Raw genomic sequence first — 22,952 nt, 5'->3', positions numbered from 1 at the left:
TTCCTTCTTCTACGTTCTTCTATTTTATTATTTATGGTCATGCATGAAATTTGTTTTCCAACCACCTATCTCTGATATTAATCACCCATCCTAAATATTTAGCTTTTCACCATTGAACTATTCTGCTTCCTTACAAGACTTTTTCTGATTAATTAAAGCTTTAAATGAGCAAGTTAGGCCATCAATCCCGCCTGTGTTTCTAAGCGCTGCAGTTGTTTTGCCCGCGGCATCTCTCTGTTCCCCAGCTGACAAACAGATTTGAATGCCGAAAGATTCCTTGGACTATTTGAGGGCGAGTCCAGGGAAAACAGAAGAAGAGGGAAGGGGCTGTGATTAAGACCTGTGCCCTCCACCCCTGAGCTGTTGTTCCTCCCCGGGACAAATCTTCTTTTCAGTGTTGGCCACACACCCCTACTTAAACACTCAAATGTTGTCATTTTTTGCACCGCCTCCTCGAAAGCTTTGAAAGAATCTAATCCCTCCTTTCTTCATGCAGAGGGCAAACTGAGGTCTTTCTCTCACACACTGACTCTGCATTTACTGTCAGGACTGTTGAACAAACTCTTTAATATCCTCAATTTACTTTTTTTGTGAGTGTGTGTGTGTGTGTGTGTGTGTGTGAGAAGGTTTACCAGTCATAAATATTTCTTACCACCCATGAACCTGTATTTTGCATCATAAACACAAAATACAGGTTCAATTATTACTTTAATTTAGCAACTGATGTTTATAATTCTACAAAAGATTTGATTTCACATAAATGCTGTTCTTTCGAACTTTCTAACCGAAAATATATCTCGCTTTCCACAAAAATATTGTAAAAAGTATTTCAACATTGATAATGATCAGAAATTCTTGAGCAGCAAATCATCATATTAGAATGATTTCTGAAGGATCATGTGACACTGAAGACTGGAGTAATGATGCTGAAAATTCAGCTTTGATCACAGGAATAAATTACATTTTGAAACTTTAATCACATAGATAATCTGTTTTAGATTGCAATAATATTTGACAATATTACAGTTTTAATGTATTTTTTGATTCAAATAAATGCAGCCTTGGTGAGCAGTTTTTTTTTTTTTTTTACCAACCTCAAACTTTTGAATTTGTAATGGTAGTGAAATATATATATATATATATATGAAGAGTTCAGATGCAAAAGCCTCTAAGTGCCATCTGAAATTTTCTTCTAGAATGATCATTTTGATCAAGCTGGTATATTTAAGTTCAGTAATTTCACTTAAATGGCAATGAAAATGACCTATTGACCTTTTGCATCTGAACTCTTCATATATAATGACAGTCATGGATCCAGGATTTTTTAAAAGCAGGGGCCACCGTTTACAGAGAGGGACCAAGTTTAACTCTCAAGTCATGCACAATTCTTAAATTAATAAGTTTTGCATACATTTGACCTCTATGCTTTGCTGCAGGTTCCAGCGCTTTAAAGCCCTGAGTTCAAGCACTTTCTGGATACAGAGTTTCTTTGAAGCACTTCCAGGATTTAGAAACTACTACAATAACAGCGTAAATATTTCCATATTTTATTTTTTCTTCATCAAGAGTAACGCACGTATCCTCCACTCGCACCTGTTTTAGAGATAAACCGCACACTCTTGTTTTAGCAGAAGGCTTTGTCAAGTAGGTTCAACTGTGTTAGTTAAAGAGCGCAAACTTTATCATTCGATTGAACATCTTGCGCCATCCATGCAATAAACACACATCTTTAAATTATGTTTGCGTGGGTTGAATTGACGTAGATCAGCGATGATTGACAGAGCAGGGGCCAATCAGATTTCAGCTGGATTGACAGGTATTCTTACAGGTGCAGATTTAGACCAATAAGAGAAGTTTATTATATGGCTCTCTGGAATACTTGGTTCTGATTGGTCAATCACAGCATTCTGCTGCAAATATTATATTTTTTTTTTTAATGAACCGAGCATCAACTTTTGTGCTAGTTTCATGTCTCATACCACTCTGTGCTCTCTTTCTTCTTACATTATGAAATAATTTACCTGTATTTTTATAACTGACACAATGGCTTTAACAATCCCAAGTGGTTTCGCTCACCTCCAGGTCGTTGAAAAACAGACGTGAATCGGCCAAGTTGAAGATCATCTCCTCCATCCACAAACCCAGAGAAACAGCCTTGCCGGAGTCCTGGATCAAAACATAAACAAGACGTCAAATTAGTTTTCATACCTGGTTTGAACTTTGCGCATGAGTGATAAGTGATGATTATATCATCTCACTCATCTCATAGGAGCGTGCGGTATAACAGGTTTTTTGTCTGACAAGAATGCTGATCACTCCGCGCACTCATTGTGGTTTTAATCAGAAACATGTCAAACTACAGCTATTTCTTTTTCTCTCTTGTTTTCTCTTCGTTCTGTAGGTGTAGCCACATGCTAACATAAGCTAAGGCATTGTGCGCCACTAGCTAACAGGCGGCGTTTGGCAGTTCATCAAGCTACAGGTGTCAGCCAGAGGTTAGTGTCAGATTAACTGCGAGTTTGTCCTGCTTTAATTAAGATAATAACCCATAATCTACCGCCATGAATGGACGACTTTATTACAGGAGGCAGTCAAGCGCAGAATAATGGATGTACCACCAATGAACATTTCAGAATGGGTTTTTAGGAAGGACTGTAATAAAAGTTACGACATATGGGAAAACAAAAACATACTTTTTTCTGGCCAACATGTTGTAACTTTTTGTTTCAACAGTCGAAACTTATTGTGAATATATGATTGAAATTCTAATTTTCAAAATGAAATTATTTCAAAATGTACATCAGCAAGCTCATGTATAAATGTACGATCAAAACTATGGGAAAATACAAAAGAAATGTAATGTGTGTGTGATTTTATTAATAATATAAATTATTATATATATTACATGTTATAAAAATGATTCATTATCTATCTATCTATCTATCTATAATAATAATATAAATTATATATATTATAAAAAAATTCATTCTTCATTCTTTTTTGTTTACATTATATATATATATATATATATATATATATATATATATATATACACACACACACACACACACACACACACACACACACACACATATATATATAATAAATTATATATATAAATTATACAAGTTATATATATTTTTATTTATTTATTATAATTTTTTGGGGGGGCCATAAATGATTAGGATAATTTGGACTTTAACTTTAGGTGCACATTGAGATGTTAAGTTATGTGTGTATACATATTGACCAAGGATAATTGACATGTCGAATGGTAAAGAGACTCCAGTTACCTCTGACGTTCACCTCCGCTTAAAAAAACACATTAGAAGACGGGCGTCTTTCAGCACTCAGAGTGGTTTTGTACTCGGTAGGTCGAGCCTTGCTGTGGGCCAATCACAGCTCAAACAGGCTGTTTACAGTGATGGGCTTGTGGTGTTGACAAAGTACGAATAAAAAGAAAAGCCAGTTAAATATCATGTTACTTAAAGATGCGAAATCTGAGCCAATGCAATCGCGGCTCTTTGTCAGACGGTAAGCGGCTTTGTCATGACACACATCAAACTTGTTCCTATTTTACTGGATGTTTTCTTTGATTTTTTCTATCTCCAGCGGATTCCTGCTCGAGTAATACGCTATTTTGGAGTCTTTTTCCTGGATCTGAAATTAGACACATTAGTCACGGTAACATTTCTGCAGTCCTCAAAAAGAAACTCCAAAAGAGCTGCGCTCTCGAGACGGCCAGGCGTTTCTCAGAGTCTCTTATGTGTCACGTCAAATCCGCAAGGGATCGTGGGAATTCAAAATAGATTGCGGGCCAAGAAAAAGAAACATGACCATTGTTTCCTCATCAGCTGCCTGGAGATTGCGTAGAAGTTCATGTGGCGTCAATCAAATCAGAGCGGCCAAATAACAAGAGCGCTTGACTGGAGCTTCATTATATCTTTCACTGTTCATTTCATTCTTCCACGTTTAGTTTCTTACTCTAAAACAGCTGTGGAACCATATTTATTTACTGGGAAAATAGATTGAATGCTTAAATGCAGTTCATTTGAACTTTTTACTCATCAAAGAGTACTGAAAAAATGTCTTTCTTTACAGTACTTTTGATCAAATAAATGCTTCTTTCTTCCCGACCCCCAATGCTTGACCAGGATGTATGTGTGTGTGTGTGTGTGTGTGTATGAAGATTGCATTTATTTGACAAAAAATACTATAAAATAAAATTGAGTGAGATATAAAAAAATAATTACATATATATATATATATATATATATATATATATATATATATATATATATATATAAAATAAAATATATATATGTATATATATATGTATGTATGTATATATGTGTGTGTGTGTGTATATGTATATGTATATATTTTTTTTTTATTATTATTATTTATTTATATCTCACTCTATTTTATTTGCATTATAAATGCATAATAAATGCAATCTTAATATACACACACACACACACATACATCCTACATACACATACATACATACATGATAGTTGAATTTACAGCCCAAAAACCTCAATAAAACAGAGTATTGTCTTGTGAAGCAGAACTAAACAGTGTAAAGTGAAGTGGTGCGAGTGGAGGAACTGGTTTGTACCTTGCCGAAGCGTGTGGAAAATGTCCCTGTGAGGAGCGAGTGGAAAATGATGATGGTCTCATCCAGGTCCCAAATAAACACTCTCTACACACACACACACACACACACGATGAGCATGAGCACAAATATAATCTGCTTACTAGTCAAGAAAAGTATTTACACCAAAACACTGCATAATATCTCAATGTTGTGTTTATAAAAACGTCTGATAATTATAGTCAGTTCATCCACATTTCACAGCTTAAGGGCAAACGCTCTATTCCTCATATCACATTACATGTTGTGCAGAAACATATTTCCAGTTCTTTTGTCTGGTAATTAAATACTTATTACTTACTTCTGTATATTTTAATATTCAATGTATTGCAACAGAGCTAAAGCAAAGAAAACACAAATTTATTTCAGTCTGCTGTTGTTCAAAGCATGTATGACTTTGAGATAAGCTTTTAAACTTTTATTGCGCTTTTTTAATTTTTTTATCAGTCCATTGTATGAAAAAGACAGATTGGAGATTTGGCTTGTTAAACATGCATCTGGAAGAAAGTCATACAGGTTTGGACCGACACAAGGGTGAGTAAATGATGATGGAAGATTAATCTAAGGTGAACTATCCCTTTAAGTTATGATGAGGATGTTGCCAGACATCATTGCACAACTGGACTGTTGGATGTGAAGGTTGTGCCTGCGGTGCGGAGCGCAGGAATGTTAATGAAAGACGTTGTGTAAGGGACACCGAGAATGCCAGCATCTGTACCTCGATGTCAGAGTCCAGAGGGGGTCCGGGGTCACTGGCCCGTTTCCGGCCCCTGAGCTTCACATCCGAACCGCGTCTCGCCGGAGCGCCGTCCTGGTCCTTTCCTGGAGTCGGAGGAGTCGTGGGAGCGTGGTACTCTGCTGGTGCACACACACACACACACGCGCACGTGACGACGTTGTTTAAATAGAGACATACAGTCAAATCAAAAATTATTCAGACACCAGATATCATTTTTGATATTTTTTTACTAGTGTGTGCAGGACACTATAGTTCATTAATGTAAGTGAGGATAGCAAAATAAAGTAAACTGTGACATATTATACACTAAAAGTCTTCATACAGTGACTACCAGTAACATTTATACAAATTTGGGACCACAAATGTATTCAGAAACTTTGACCTGAGCATGTTTTGCTGAAGTGTGTTTTCTTTAATTGCTAATGCTCTTTTTACACACAGACTGAACAAAATGAAGCATTGCTTGGTGATTGGTTGAGCTAAACTGGTATTATGTAATTGTGTAGTTAAATTTAACAGCTGACAGATATTCAACATAATTCATGTGTGAGACAGTCTAACAGAAGGACGGACAAAACCAGTCAAATATCAACTGAGTTCTTGTCATATTTTATTACCATTGTCTAAACTATAGCGAATAAACTGTGATAATGTGAGAAATGTTGAAGGTGTCTGAATACATTTTGGTTTGACTATACAACCAAATATCTGAATAGCAAAGCAAATGTTAGCAATATTGAATTAAATACTGAAATACATCACATAATGTCAAATGCAAACTTTTTAAAATGACACAGCATAATTTGGTTATGTTAATATTTTGTAGTATTTATTTAACATATTGAAACATACTTTGCTTTATATTCAAATGACATATATAAGGAGACATATAGTCAAAAATCTGGATATGAAAGCAACTTCAACTTTAATTTCAAGTTTTTTTTAAAACATATTTTATGTAACTTTTTAATAATATTTGTAATCGTTTTTCCTATATATTGACCATTATTCTCAAATTACATATATATATATATAAAGACATATTAATAAATCTGGATATTTACGCAGCAATATATACATTTCATATTTTTTTCCTTACTGTGTTTTTAATAGTATTTTCACAAGTGTCCCCAATATATAATATAGTATGTTAATCAGCCTCCTCATTTCTCTCCATAGGGCTCACCTGTGTGGGATTCTGGGCTGTGATTGGTCGATACAGCGGGATGGTCTGTGTGCTGATAGGGTATCGCCGTGGTGATGGCAGAGGGTGTGATGTTGCTGCTGGTGATGTACGGGCTGTTGTAGTGTGTGTTGTAGTATGGAGAATATTGACTTTGGCTGTAGCTAGAGTATGTTGAGAAATCCTGATGGAGACAATGACATGAATGAATAACCTCAAGACAACTATATATGTTTTATGTCTCATTTTTTTAATTCAAGTCCATCTAAACCCTACTGTGGCAGTATCTTGGTTCACTGATGGTTGTCTGATTACAAAATTCATAACAACTCCATTTTGGTAATACTTTACAAAAAAGTCCCATTGCTTAACATTAGTTAATGCATTAATTAACAATGAACAATACATTTGTTACAGCATTTATTAATTTTTGTTAATGTTAGTTGATAAAAATACAACTGTTCATTGTTAGTTAATGTCAGCTCAGGTCTATTAATAAATATTAGCTAATATTGAAATATACATTAAGTATGATTAATAAATTCTTCAGAAGTACTTTTCATTGTTAGTTCATGTTAACATATATAGGGAGACAAAATCTGGATATTAAAGCAGATTTCAGATATTAAAGCAACTTAAAAAAATATTTTTGTTTTAACAGTTTTAACAGTTTACAAGTTGGTAGTATTTTTTCAAATTTTCATACAACTTTTTCATAATATTATTAATAGTATTTTAATAAGTATTCCCTATATATTGACCTTTATTCCCAAAATTACATATATATAGAGAGATACAGTAAAAAATATTGGATATATATTAACGCATGTTACGCAGCTATTTATATATATATATATTATAGATTAATATATTCCTCAGTATTTTACTTTTTCCTTACTATTTAATGTAAAGTGTTTTAAAAAAAATGTTTTAAAGACAAATATCTAAACAATGAGATACATTGACTTGAGAAGCAAAAAAATAAATAAAAAATTTTCTAAATAAAAAATTAAGTTAAAATTTTTACTTAATTCAAAGAGAAAACAAGATAATTTTTTTCTGGCCCAATTCTTTTTTTGAAGCAAAAACTCTTAATTTGGATAAGCAAACAATTCACGTTGGTTCTCAAGTTAATGTATCTTGATTTAAGAATGTTTAGATATTTGTACTGGAAACAAGACAAAAATACTTAAGTGAAACTGTAATATATATATAAAGAGATAATTTTATAATTATGATATATTGTAGCCATGTGACTCTTCTGGCGAAGGGCACAACGGTATATCACAGGGGTGGTTGTAGTCCATCAGTGAAGGCTTTCCTAATTTGACCCACCTGTTGTGTGGCACTGAATGGCGTTGAGCCGGTGATGCTGTTTGCACCCTGGAAAATTCCAGAAGAAATGCTGCCGCCTGGAAAAGAAGCACAAAGCTAGTTTAAGAGCGTACTTCGAGCTGACTGTGGTAAAGACTGGCCCTGACGCATCCAACACAAACACAGCGCAGGAAACACGACAGGCAGCGGCTGGTGAAATATAGACACGTTTAAAGCGCTCACAGAAAGTGTGCATGATTTATGACTCTGAGAACAGTTCAGGTGGAGCCGAGAGCAAATCCGCTATCGGACGTCCAGGGCCGGAATGCCTTTCTCCAGACCCGTCTAGTTCCCTTTCTTCTGTCTCTTTCCCTTCACATCCACGCTCGCTCTCTTTCTGAAACCTGCCCTAGATAAACGACTCTGTCAAAACAGCACCAAATCTCGGAGGAAGCAAACGAAAGGTCTTCAAAGGGGGAGGGAGACGTGGGCGAACGCGTCTCTGATTTTCTCCACAGCGGTGAAACGCGAGGACCTTTGGCACCCAGAGAAGGGTTATTTATTTCATGCTACAGCGGGTCTCCTGTTGGAATCCGCCAATAAATCAAACGAGACCGGCGAGATGTAGCGCGAGACGTAGTAACCGCGTTTTCCCAGACCCATTAGAAATCCATCCATTTCACGAGCAGACAATTTTACAGGAAATGATGTCTCGGGGCGCTTATGAATTACAGTAAATCACTATAATACCTAATAGATTATCTGCTATAGCACTAATAACTCATTGATTATGCTAATTGGACAGACAGGAAGTAGATGTCATGTGACTTTGTGTGTCTCTATGTCTGTGGCTCACTATTTGCACACACACACAACTTCACAAGAGATCATGTTTTTGAAAGAAGTCTCTCATTAAAGCTCACCAAGGCTGGATTTATTTGATCAAAAAACAGTAGAAATTGTAATATTGTTTTTCCAGGATTTTTTGATTAATAGAAAGATTGAATAATGCTATTTATTTGAAATAGAAATCTTTTGTAATACTATATATGTCTTTAATGTCATTTTTGATCAATTTAATGTGCCCTTGCTGAATAAAATATCGATTTCTTTCCAATGAAATGATATATTGTGACTGACTGCTTTCAAGCACCGAATGGACAGAAAGGGGTATAGAAGCATTGGCAGTTCATGATACATGCACACTATATTTCACGTCTTCAGAAGTCAGATTATGAACAGACTGATATTCGAGTCAATATTCGATTTAGCGAATAATGATTTAAATTTAGTCTGATTGTTTAGTCTGATAGTCTAACCCCAGTGTTATTTTATTAATATTTCAACAATATTTTAAATGAACTTTTATTTAAAAAAAATATATATATTTAATTTAATTTAATTTTAGTTCAATTTTTTGTAATTTTGCTGTGTGCTTTTGTAAAAAAAAAATTTTGTTTGTTTATTTTTTACAATTTAGGTTTAATTCATTATTTCAGTTTTAATTCATTTTCATTTATTTCCGTTTAGTCATTTTAGTGCTTCAACTTAAACTTTTTTAAATTAGTTGCAAAGGCAATATTTCTAATACATAGAAATACTATTCTAATACATTCTAGCAATACATTCTAATACGTTGAATTTTAGTTTTTTATCTAATACATATTTCAGCTTTATTTCATTTAACAAATACGTTTTTTTTAAATAGTTTTAGTAATAGTAATATAATTTAATAAATGAGAATAACCTCACAATAGTCTTCCAAAAAGCTATAATATGTTTTTTAGAAAACTTTAGGTTACACTTAATTTTGGTGTTTCATTTTAGACATTCTTACTATAAGGATCTTTGCAACTACATGTTAACTAACTCTCATTAGAGTATTAGTAAACTGGGTAACACTCTATTTTACAGTGTCCTTGTTACATATGTTACATGTACTTACCATAGTATTAACAGTAAATTATGCATAATTACATGCAACTAACCCTCAACCAAACCCTAATCCTACCCTAACCCTATAGTAAGTACGTGTAGTTGCTTAATATTACTCAGTACTTAAATATATAATTACACTGTAACACTGACACCTTAAAATAAAGTGTAACCGTAAACTGTTAGTAGACTGTAAGGTTTTAGGGCTCAGGTTAGTAGAATAAGTTGACATGTAGTTGCAAAGTTTGGTTACACTTTATTTTAAGGTGTCAGTGTTACAGTGTAATTATATATTTAAGTACTGAGTAATAATAATTAACTACATGTACTTACTATAGGATTAGGATTAGGAATAGGGGTTGGTTTAGGGTTAGTTGCATGTAATTCATTACTACAGTAACTACTACATGTAACACGTTTAACGAACACTGTAAAATACAGTGTTACCTAAAGTTACTCATAGTCAATAGAAAGTCTGTTGGTGGAGCAAACTTAATAAAAAAAGTGTTACCAAACTTAATATAGTACATTTATGTTGCTTTTTTGTCCTTTTAGGATGTTATGTTCATCATATGCTTCCACAGCAGGAAAAAAACAACTTCAATTTTCTTCAAAGCGCGCGAGTAAATGATGATGACTAGTAAATGATTCGATTCCTTTAAACCTGAAAACGTGCCTAGTGCCACTTCACCTTTGACCTTGACCGAGAGCGGTCAATTTCACACTGCGGTGGCAAAATCAGGACTGCGGGCAGAAGAGGGGTGTGTGACTGCGATCCGACGCTCAGATCCCGTCTGACACACACTCCCACACAAACACACTCCTCCAATGGCCAGCGTGTTGTGGAAGGGAACGGAGAAAGGTTCTGACCTTCTGAGAGAACGAGAGAGACGCCTGACGCCAGAGCCCAGACCGCGGATAATGGGGAACAGGTGTGTGTGTGTGTGTGTGTGTGTGTGTTGGGGGTTTTTGGGATCGACTGTAGATGCTTAAAAATCTGTGTGTGTGTGTTTGTGGGGATTTTGCTAATTATCCAACAAACATAGATGTTCAAAAACGTGTATTTGTTTATAGGCGATATCAGCAAAAATATTATAATGTTCTGGTTGATAATATTTATTAAATGACTTTTGGGAGATTCGGTCAGTCATGTTTGTATAATGATGCTATACTGTATAATGCTTTTAATAATATATATTGCTGACTATTCAGCAAGCAGTTTCTGTGCTATTTAGTCTCACACTCTTTTTCTTCTGTCATAGTCCTGATCTCCATGTCTGGGTTATTTTCTGCGATAAAGCTGTCTGTTAATTATCTCTTACATCTACTAATATACACTATGGTGGAATAGTGTGGGGACAGAGTTTTTATTTTTTAAGAATTTTATACTTTTATTAAGGACACTTAAGAGTGAGCCTAACGACACGTATAATGTTACGAAAGATTTCGGTTTCAAATGAATGCTGTTCTTTTGGAATTTCCATTCAGAAATCTATCACAGTTTCCACAAAAATATGAAGCAGCACAATTGTGTTCAAAATTATTAATAATCAGAAATGTTTCTTGAGCATCAAATCATCATATCAGAATGATTTCTGAAGGATCATGTGACACTGAAGACTGGAGTAATGATGCTGAAAATTCAGCTTTGATCACAGGAGTAAATTACACTTTACTGTATATTCACATAGAAAACAGCTATTTTAAATTGTAATAATATTTCATAATATTTTAGTTTTTACTGTATTTTTGATCAAATAAATGCAGCCTTGGTGAACAGAAGAGACTTCTTTCAAAGACATTAAATAAATCTTACCGACCCCAAACTTTTGAACGGTAGTGTGCACATTTTTATGGAAAAGTCATTAAAAAACTAGATATTAATATTTGCTTTTTAGATTGCAAAGTAAAGCTGGGCCTATCACGAGTATTTTAATTGTTTTTGTTTGTTCTTTTGAACAGTCATGTAAATTACAACAACAAAAATAAATTAATAATAATTGAAGAATATATATTTTATTCCTAATAAAAAGCTTTTTTGCCAGTAGTTAAAAGTTAACTAATTAAAGAACAAGCACTAGTAGGAACGCTTGACAGCCTTTTCAAAAAAAGAAAAACAAACATTTAGTCCTTGTCCACTTAGCGTTCACATTGGCATTTTAAACACTGGACCTAAAGGCATAGGGATATGTTCACAACCTGATTGGTCAGCTTTTATGAAATATATTTAGCAATAGAACTTCATCTAAAACAATGCTGTGTTCTGGGATAAATGCGCTAGTTGTATGTGCGTTGCTACATATGATGGTATTCTGACCAGCTGAGAACTCATGAAGAGCTTATAAAGAGTCAAAACAGCATCAGGAATCCCTGATTTCTATGATCAGAAAAAACAGCAATGATTGAGCATTCTGTCCATTTTAGTGTCGCATCTTGTGGCATCATGTCCTGTTTTTGGTTCGTTTACATGTCTCTGGTGTGTGTTGCGTTCATATTTCATTCGAACCACACCAGAGTTGTTTAGAAGCGGAGCGAGACTCATCTCATCAGCTTGTTTAGTGCACACCAGGGTTCAGATCGCAGCGTTCACACTTATTCAACACTAACAGAGCAATCGCACCAGAGTTTGTTTTAATCCAACCACACATGCCGAGTGTGAACACACACTTATGTTCCACAGATGCACGTTTTTACTAACAACCTTTTCCTTGTTTTCTCTGCATGTAAAGTGATGGGCACATATCATGCTGTGATGCTTTATTGCTCAATCCAAGTTCTGAAATCCATATAGATCAGATGAGGCTGTGACACTGACCGTGTGTGGAGTAACTGTACAGCGCCTGACCGGGTGGCGTCCCGCCGAAGTTCGACGTGTATCCCAGCAAACTGCTCTGTCCCGGGGAATGACTCAAACCATCTTCTGTTTTAATATCTGATGAGGAGAGAGAAAGAGAGTCAGACCAGCTGTGATGTGCACTCTTTAGGGTGGTTGTGAAAGGACACTGAGAACTCACTGTAGGACGCCATGCTGTAGCCCTGTGTGTGATGTGTGTATGGTGTGTAAGGGCCCGTCGGCTGTAACGCAGGGCTGTACTGCGTCTGTCCGTAAGCAGCCATGACTGATCTGAGGACAGCTGGTCTGAGAAAACAAAGAGCTGTCGTTAGAGAAATCGAATCTTTACAATAAACAGACAACATATTTCTAATGCAGTGTTCTCAATAAAACACACACACACGCACACACACGCACACGCACACACACACACGCACACACAATCTCTTATGAGTCTTATGAACTGGTTCTTTTTAATGGATTCATCAGAAAGACTGACAGTCTCACGCAAGTGTTATTTTACTAATATTGAGACACTAATTTAATAAAGTTTTATTAATTTTGTTGTGTGGTTTTACAATTTTTATTATAGTTTTTTATTATTTTTTATTACAGTTTTAGTTGTTTTAGTACATCAAGTTAAACTAAATGAAAAGCTCAAATAAAATAATTTTAATATTTTATTTTATTTCAGTAAACATTGTTTTTATAGCTTTAGTTAACTATAATAACCCTTACTCAAACTAAGAAAATAATTGTTCATGTAATTAGATAATTGAATCATTAATGGAATCCAATCTGTGAACAAGTGAATCGTATGAGCCGATTTGAGGTTGATTCGTGATCAATTAATAAAAAAGAACCATTTCACGAGAGTCATTTGTTTATGAATCAGACTTAAAACAAACAAACTTTGCTTTCTGTTTAAATCCATCCCAAGTTTGTTAGCAATTCTTCAAAAGTACTAAACACATCATTAATGGACCCGTTAAAGAATCGGAATCATTAAGTGGAATCCAATTCAAGAGCAAATGACTCTTATCTACATTGCTGAATTAACAGAAATCTCCACATATCTGTACAACTATATGTCATTTGTCACCTTGAAGTGAATGAATTTGCACAGACATTTGTTCTTCTTGTGAAAAAAATGCCAATGGGGTTAGAAAAATAAACTTAATTCAAGTTTAAAACACTTCTAAAATAGGATTTATTTTATACAGATTTGCTTCTAAAGTAAATGCATCTTGAGGATGATGATTTTTGCAGTGTTCATCACTCACATGGCCTAAAATGGATGTGTAGCTCGAGTGGCTCCTGCATGTGAACAAAAGAAACATGTTAAACATTTAATATCTGAATCAGCATGAATGCTCTAGAGGAAGTTCATTAAATCCAAACTGTGAAGTGTGAAGTTCATGCCGACCTGTCTCTGTCTGTCGCTGTACTTCCGCCTGCACACGTTCAGCTGTCAGCTCTCCTGAAAAATGACAGACCTGTTTGTTAGGAATACGTGACCAAAAAAGCACATCGGGCTTCGGTCCAACAGCACGCATCTCGAAAGTAAAATATGAAGAAGTACCCAGAACACAAAAAATGCACAAAGCGCAATTCATGTCTAATCGTGCCTTACACACACACACACACACAAAAAAGAGGTGAACGGACAGTATTTCTCAATGACGAGACACCTGCGGTTTCCAAAAACACACATAATTAGAATTCTGCGATACAGACAACAGTGAAACGCTTGTTTGTATAAACCGGCTCGGTAGGACTGTGTTCCTGGAACAGAACAATGCCTAACCTGCTTTCTGAACCTGGCATAATTCGGCATAATAAACCGCAGGCAGCACGACGTGGCAGAAGTTCAGGACGGGGGAAAACCATGCTTGTTCTCGTACCTGAAATGTAAGAAATGCAACTGTCCCTGTTCTGTGCTGGGAAACTCAAGGTGTGGTAAATGTATGTGGGTATAGTTTGCATGAATACAAATGAGAGGACATGCGGGTGAAACACAGCAATAACCTTGGTTGACATTTTTTTTTTGCTAACCCAGAGGATTTTTTTTTTTTTTTTTGCACAGAGGTTGTTATCTCTTTTACATTTCAAATGTGTCTAGTCATCTCACCTTTATTTATACAGCGCTTTATACAAAACAGATTGTTTCAAAGAAGCTTCACGGGAGAATAACAGAATAAATGATGCAAACTTCATCAAATACGAGACAAATTCAAATTCTGCTGTAAAGCAGCTCTAAAAAAAGACAATAGTAACGTTATTCAGCTCAATTCAGTTCAGCGTTGATTGTGCAAAATGCATCAATTCTGAAATGAGTTCAATTGAGCTATAAGCATCTCTACAGAAGACAATAGTATTCAGCTCAGTTTAGTTCAGTGGAGTCTTTAACTCAGACCTTAGAAGAATAACTTGGACACAAATGAGACAGAGCTATAAAATGAAAATGGATTGCAGCTCAGATCATTTGATGAGAAATGTTTGCGATCTCTGACTTTGGATTGCGATATGACTCCAACTTCCCATTGGAAACGCGTCAAGACAAGACAGAAAACCGTCCTTGTATTTAAGTAAAGTCTAGTTCTCGCGGATCATCGGATCTTATTTGGTTAACGTTTGATAAAACTACTGTGGTACCAGAATAAATATCTCATGATGCCAAGACCTGGGGCCAGTTGCATAAACATAGCCATTATGTTAAGACTGTGTCTTAAGAACTAGTATGATCAACTAGAAGTTAGTTAGGGGTAATCAGTCTTACTGTTCGGTGTCAAATTAGACCAATCCACGTTTTTATGTTACTGACTTTAAAAAGTTATTAACAGTCTTAAAGAATAAAATTGGATTGGACTATAGTCTTAACAGTTTATGCAACTGGCCACAGATCCACATCTTAGACTAAGACACTTGCGTAAGGTCGCGTCTGACTGAATAGAAGCACAAAGATGTTGTCTTCCTCTAAACGTCGTCCCTCAGGGCTCCTCCATCTGTCAGACACAGCTGCTGTCAGGAGCAAAGATGGAATAACACCTAAAACGAGAGCTTTCATGCGATCACGCAAGAGTGGGCATGTGCATGTGTGATTTACATCCCAGCTGAACTCTAACACATATCGAGATCTTTTTTGATTAATCCGACAGTTCAGACTGAACGAGGTGAGCAATGTTTGGCGTCTGCGGTCGGGGCGGCACCCAGCAAATGTTTAAAACAAACAAAGACAATCTCTCGCTACAGCTCAGTCTGTTTTCTCAGTAAACAGTTGCGACACTACAGTACGGCGTGCTTAAGATTGAAAAAAACATATCATGTGACTGTTATAACGATAGTAAAGCTGCAATAATTAAAGTGAAACTTTTTACTCCTTAAAGGGGTGGTATAATGCCCTTTTCACAAGCGTCTGATGTCCCCAGAGTGTGTTTGTGAAGTTTTAGCTCAAAATACCCCACAGATATTTTTAAATAGCATGTTAAAATTGTCACTTTTTGAGGGTGAGCAAAAACGCACTGTTTTGTGTCTGTTCCTTTAAATGCAAATGAGCTGCTGCTCCCGGCACAGGGGGCGGAGCTTCAACAGCTTGCACTCACACACACATGCACTTAAAATTTCTAAAACTTTTAGCCTTTTATGTTCAAACCGGATTCAGACAATGATGGAAAGACTCAAAAGAAGTGACAACATGTAGAAGCAACAGGACATTTCTGAATGGTTAGTTGGTGAATTTATGAATCTTATGTGTAGTTATCCTCTAGTCGTTGATAATCTATAAATCGTGTTCAGGGGGCGGGGTTTATGTAAATTCTACTGTTGGTGATGTCACTAACCCTGGAGGAATGTCGTGTAGTCTCTACCAGCCGTTTGTTGTAGTCCTTAAAAAGCGATTTCTTTAAAAGCAAATATCTCCCTTTGCTTTGAACTTTGAGCGTTGGAACTCTGCAGATGTTGTTTATGCTCAAACAGCAACATTACACACTAACTAAAGTTAGAAAAGTCAAATCATAATCAACCACCCCTTTAAGAAATGGATGGTAATTTTGGATGATCATGTGGTGGTATTTGATCGATTTGAGCTTTTCTATGGCTGATAAGTTACGATTTATCTAAAAAGTCAACATAATACCAGTATATATACATACTAAAAATGAGATGCATGCAAACTTGCTGAAATGAAAAGAAAGCTTATTTTACACATTTACTTGCGATAAAAAATCGTTAAAGGCCTGGCTGATCAATCCAAAATGGTCAAATATTAGGTAATTGTATTTCTACAAATGTATCGTAAACCAAACAGTTTCCACCAAAGTCTAAGACCACTATTGAATTGGCCTGGAAAGAATAAAAAGTGCATGTTTAATTTTCTTAAAGTTATTAGCAGAGCATTAACCATTTCACATCAATAGTTTTCTGTTTTTATATGCTATGTTTAGATTGAAACATTTCACTGTATGCAAACTTCTAGGTTCTCACATATATATTAATTTTATGTAAACATGAACAAAATTTGAGAGCTAATCGTACTTGAAAAATAGTGCATGAGTAACATTGACAGACTTTTTATGATTTTATTTCTTCTACACTACAATTATAAAAGAAGGCAGCAGCATCAACCAGTGTTGATTGTTAAAATTAAAACGATTAAAAATTGTTTTCATTAACTGAAATGATATTAGATGAAAAATTTCAACTTAAACGAAAATGAGAGATTTCACCTTGGCAACTAACTAAAATATAGTAAAAGTACTCAATTTAAAAAAAAAAAGTCAAATAAAAATATCTAAAAACAAGTAAATAATAAAAATGACAAAAGGACTAAAGCTTGAAAACTGAAAACATAGAAAATAAAAGATAATTGAAAATGCTAATATTGCTGTATTTAAATAAAACTAAAATGGTACAAATATTATGCTAAATAACTCATTTTGTGTCTCACAAAAAACAAACAAACATGATTTTCTAACAACAACATGAGGGTGAGTAGATGATCCCTTGATTCTGATATAAACAGGCTCTCGGACATTTGTGCTTGTTTTCAGAAAACAGAAGGAGCAGTCCTGCGGGTCAGAGACGCAGCGGTTCACACTGATGTTTCATCACACCTGCTCTGCTGACGCACCACTCCTAACAAAACCTTTCCCAAGAAAACAAACGTGGCTAGAGAGAGAGAGAGAGACGGCTGACACGGGCCGCCCAGTGCAATCCTGACTTCCTCCCAGAGTTCCTGTGATGCGCAGTGTGTTTCCTGGTATGAGTGTGTCCCGGAGTGAGAGGGCATGGGAAAGAACGCTCTACCCCCGTTCACAGTGGTAAACTGAGCTAAAACAAACCCCGGACGGGGCACGACGCTTCACCTGGCCTCGCCGCTGTTCTGCTAGCGCTGGCGTCTTTCACGGCTATCGTATTCCACACAACGCCTTACATCATACATCACGTGGTGCATCTCTCTTTTTACCCAGCATGCACGTGGTCGCCAAACTTAACCAGTTGACGAACACTCGTCACAAGATGAAGCCCTCAGTCGTGGCGGCCCTGGAAGTATTTCGCCGTAGAGATTTTTAAAAGTCTTTTTGAAAGAGTTATGAACCAAGCCAAACAAGTGCAACACAAACTTTGATTCGAAGCAGAAAAGTATTTGAACGTCATACAAAAACACCTTTAATAAGGGAAAGAACTACAATCCCATGAAGCATCAATCAAAATATAAAAATAAATAAATGATGGAGAAATAAACTTTTTTTTAAGATTCACGCATTTCAGTTAATAGTAAAATTCCATCAAACTGAATTGAATAGTCCTTACAATTTCTTAATTGAATAATTGAACAATCCTTAATCAATTATTCAATTAAAATTTGTACGAATTATTCAATCCTTTCGATGGAATTTTGCTATTGTTTGAAATGAGTAAATCTTAAAAAAATAAAAAGGCTTAACATTTTTTGTGTAAAAACTATTGATTTAAAGATGTTGATTATGTATATAGGAACGAGTTTATTGCAAAATATGCATATACATAATGAAGTAAATATAAATTGAGATTATATATTAATGTTAAAATAAAGCTGAAATAAACAAACTTAAAAAGCTTAAACGAAAATGAGAAATGTTGCCCTGGCAAAATGAAATAAAATAATTTTAAGTTGAAGCACAAAAATGATTCAAACTAAGACTGACATAAAAATAAAGTTAAATAGATATATAAAAAAATTAAAAAAAATAAAAAAAAAAATTAACAAAAGCACAAAAAAATTACTAAAACTCAAAATATAAAAATAAATGCGATTCAAAATATTAAATACTATAATAGATTATAAACAATACTGGTGTCAACATAATGCTAAATAATGATTTTCTAATATATAAACAAATATCTAAGTAGTTTGAGAGTGTAGAGAGACTGACTGGATTACATTCGCAGTGCTTTACATGAGTGGGCGGAGCTAAAGAGTTCTCTGATTGGTGGAGATATTTTGAAGAACCATGGGTAATGTAGTTTTCCACCAGGAATCTCGCTGTTAAACAATTATTTTAGAAATAAGTTGAAATAGGGGCTGACGACTAACAAAAGCATATAGCATTGATTAACAGCCTAGTAGGTTAATAATTTATCAGTAAAAATCTATTTCCCTGTGGAGAAAATGAACGAGTTTTTACTTCCAGAGCCTACTGTTGCTCTACCCTGGATGTCCTGACAGGAGCATTATGACGGGGTTAAGAGAGCAGGTCGGCTGTCTTTGAAACAAATCATGAGCCGTAGCTTTGCCATATGGCTGTCTGATCTATAGCGAGCTCTCCAACCCGAACAGTCGTCTCAACCGTTCAATCAAAGCCACCAAACTGCTCTCTGGCCGGTAGCTGAGGGCTATGTCCCATATGGCGCGGGTGACCGCTGCATCGCCTGAAGGGAAACCGCGAGACACTGTGACCTCGCTCAAACAATGCAGCACTTCTGCAGCCCTCGTGTTTCCACCGTGAGTCCAGACAGACCGCGAGCAGCATCTGCCCTTTCATTTCCTCCAAACTCAACGGGCCAGGTATTCCTGCTATAAACCGGAGAACTGCTTGAATATGGACCCTTTTAACATTTACAGGGTTCCAAGAAGCCGCTGGGTAAACTTCTTCTGTAGCGGTGCACGGAAACTACAACAGATATCATTTCTGCGTTCCCAAAAGCAAAAGAAAAAATCCACGACAGCATTTCTAGGACTTTACAAAAAAGGGGAAAAAAAAATTATTGGGAGATTGATTACAGTGAGCAGAAGAGAGAAAGATGGCAAATTTGCACAATCTCCCTCAGCTGTTGTATTAGAAACACCCGCACAGCAACGTTAACAATCTGTAACTTAATATTAATTAAGTGTGTATTTAACATGGACAATACAGAATAACATTACCGTACAGTATTGAGCAACAGATGCTCTATATATACACAGTATTGAGCAACAGATGCTCTAGGCTATATATACAGCATGCTCTGCACACGTTTCCTTAATATATATATAAATATATAAATAATGTGCATTGCATATTAAAAAAATGTAGTTCGATTTACAATGTTGTGAACTGTGAAAACATGCCATCAGTCTATGAAAGTTATGTTTCCTTGCTCAGTAAGGCATTTCATTTAAGACAATCTTCCACACTTTTTCTTTTTGTGTAATTTTTCCCATTCTTTCCTGTGTCCCAGTTTAATATTCAGATTAAACATTGAGAAATGCATGTGTTTTGAGGGACAGTTTAAAATCAAACCTACAACAGAGACACAAAATACACCCCATGGATTTTTGAACATATTATGTGTCTTTTATTGTGCAACAAAGTTTTTGCGAGCAAACCAACATCATTTTTCACTACCAAAAGCTCGACAAGTTTTTCTATAAGTTTTTCCTTTGGATTCAAAATTGAAACTTTTCTGCTGATTGGCTAAGAGTTTGCTTGCGTATATATTTTGCAAATCAAAGTTTTAATCTCAATGCCTGACAGTTGCTGATAAATGCCTTGATAACACAAAGTGCTGTAAATGCAGTGGAAACAGACCAACATTCATCAGGAACTACTGAACTCTTGTTTTTCCTGTACATTCTCACGATGCGCCAACTGAAATCAACTTATTCGCAGATTATCGTTGAGACTACATTATAGTTCAAAGATACACTTGACATTAGGTAAATATTCTTATCTGAACGTCAAACTACTCTAGCTTGTGTTGAACTTGAGGGCACTTGCTGTGCACGCTTTGGGAGTATTTCAACTGATGCACTAAATGTTGTTTTCCATCTGAAATGCACACACACACACACTGAACAGCCCATCTACGGCCACTTGCCTTCGGGCTCGAGCCTGTCTGCAGCCTTTGAACTCAGACTGTCGTAAATAAAGCCGTCCGGCCACACGCGTCTGCTCTTTAGCTCACTAATGGAGCGATGGGGGGGGTATAACAGCCTAGTAATGGTCTCTTGAGATGCAGCGGCGCTTACATCACTGTCCCGGGATTTCATCAATGCTGGAGCGCAGCAGAGCATGGGAACCCTGATAAGTGTTGCACGGACACAATGAAGATATATGCGCAATGATGTCATGTACGTTATTGACGCAAGCGGCCAAATCCATGATAATGGTAAAGGTATCAATCACGAGAAATATAGGCCTAGTTATTTTTGCTGGGAACTAAAAATGGTTTATGTGTTACGTAACTATGTGGTAAGCCCCTATTTTTGGAAAATCTAATAAATTAAAAATTGTATTTTCTTTTTATTTGGAACTTGATGGACGCAAACCAAAAGATAAGATTATTCTAAACAAATGAAGTCTGACATCAGTGCAAAAACAGCTTCAGGTTACGTGACACAAAATGTGGCTCCAAACAGTCAAACTAATATTATAAAGCAGCTGTTTTTTTTTCCCCCTCCCTTTGGTTTACTCCATATTTATGTAAATATATCTATCACTGCATAACAAAATCCGTTGCACAATAAAACCATCGTGCCATTCCATGTTAAAACTGAAACATTTCTTTCTTTGTAAAAGAAAAAAACATATTTCCTTGCTGAGTGGAAAAGTTGCATGCTTACTTATTTTTGCAAACTTTCCAAGTTCCTCAGTCATGACAATACTTGTCCAGAAAATACGGTTACACTTTATTTTAAGGTGTCAGTGTTACAGTGTAATTATAGATTTAAGTACTGAGTAATATTAAGCAACTACATGTACTTACTATAGGATTAGGGTAGGATTAGGGTTTGGTTGAGGGTTAGTTGCATGCAATTATGCATAATTTACTATTGTAAGTAAGTACTATGGTAAGTACATGTAACAAGGACACTAAAATAAAGTGTTACCCTTTATTCTAAGCTGACGTAGTTACATTGTACTCTAAGTACTGAATAATACTAATTAATTACATGCACTAACTATAGAGTTACTGTTAAGGGTTTGGTTTAGGGTTAGTTACTAGTAATAATGCATAATTTACTGTTATTACTATAGTAAGTACATCACCTTAAAATAAAGTGTTACCAAAAACACAGCAAAGAAAAGTGTAAAACGGATTAGCACACACAAAACACAGTGTGGAAAATCCATATATTTACATATATTATTCAAACTGAATAATTTCGAAATAATTGTATTCTTTTCCTCTTTGCCTTTCAGCCAGAAACATGACGATACTTGTTTGTCCAGGAAATACTGCAAAGAGAAGTGTAAAACGGATTAGCGCGGACAACGGAAAGGCCTCCTCTCTCGGAGTAACACCAAGCTATCAGTTTCCCCATCCTGCAGATAGACTTTTAATTTATGGGCTTCTGTTATTAAAAAGCCCAGCCCGAGCTCGGCCGCGTGTTCCTGGCCACCGTGTGTGTGTGTGTAACACTAACCGCCTGCCATGGTGGGCTCTGCTTTCCACATGACAGCCTCCAACAGGAGAAAGCCACCTTTCATGCCAGCTTGTATGGAAGAATCGCCTCTCCCACCCAAAAAAAGCCCCGACTTATGTGTAATCGACCCCCTTCGTTCAGACATTCGCCCCATCGGTTCCCAATTCCTCATCCTACCCATCCCCCCCATCTCTACTGCCGGGTCTGCCGGACCCTTCACCCCTGGAGCGCTGCCCCGAGACGTGGGTCATGGATGGGGACAGCTGGTGGACCTCCCAGAATCATTCTTATGAGGGACTCAGTTCCCAGGTAACACATCTGGCCTGTTGTAGTGTAGGGATCACACACTGCATTAAAACCACTCGAGCTGCGTGCTTTCAGTGCATGCAAATCACAGGCACAACC

At 36.0% G+C, this 22,952-nt stretch overlaps 1 protein-coding gene across 4 annotated transcripts in view; it reads right to left on the bottom strand.

Annotated features, from left to right (window-relative positions):
• The window catches only part of eya2 (EYA transcriptional coactivator and phosphatase 2), a 40,665-nt gene that overhangs the window by 11,068 nt on the left and 6,645 nt on the right, over window positions 1–22,952 (bottom strand). Inside the window, exons 2-10 of one of the 4 annotated variants that reach the window (XM_084128997.1) lie at window positions 14,088–14,141; window positions 13,945–13,978; window positions 12,843–12,967; window positions 12,644–12,760; window positions 7,915–7,991; window positions 6,583–6,763; window positions 5,376–5,515; window positions 4,622–4,705; window positions 2,077–2,166 (exon numbers count right to left, since the gene is read on the bottom strand). In XM_084128997.1, coding sequence (XP_083985123.1) covers window positions 2,077–2,166; window positions 4,622–4,705; window positions 5,376–5,515; window positions 6,583–6,763; window positions 7,915–7,991; window positions 12,644–12,760; window positions 12,843–12,945 — 792 coding nt within the window. In that variant the 5' untranslated portion in view covers window positions 12,946–12,967; window positions 13,945–13,978; window positions 14,088–14,141. The remainder of the gene's footprint in view (window positions 1–2,076; window positions 2,167–4,621; window positions 4,706–5,375; window positions 5,516–6,582; window positions 6,764–7,914; window positions 7,992–12,643; window positions 12,761–12,842; window positions 12,968–13,944; window positions 13,979–14,087; window positions 14,142–22,952) is intronic. The other 3 variants (XM_084128999.1, XM_084128998.1, XM_084129000.1) reach the window with 3 other exon arrangements.

The sequence above is a fragment of the Abramis brama genome, assembly GCF_963993115.1.
Source record: "Abramis brama genome assembly, chromosome: 11".
NCBI lineage: Eukaryota > Metazoa > Chordata > Actinopteri > Cypriniformes > Leuciscidae > Abramis > Abramis brama.
The sequence above is the reverse complement of the archived record's forward strand: the minus strand, read 5'-3'. Positions and strand labels throughout refer to the sequence as shown.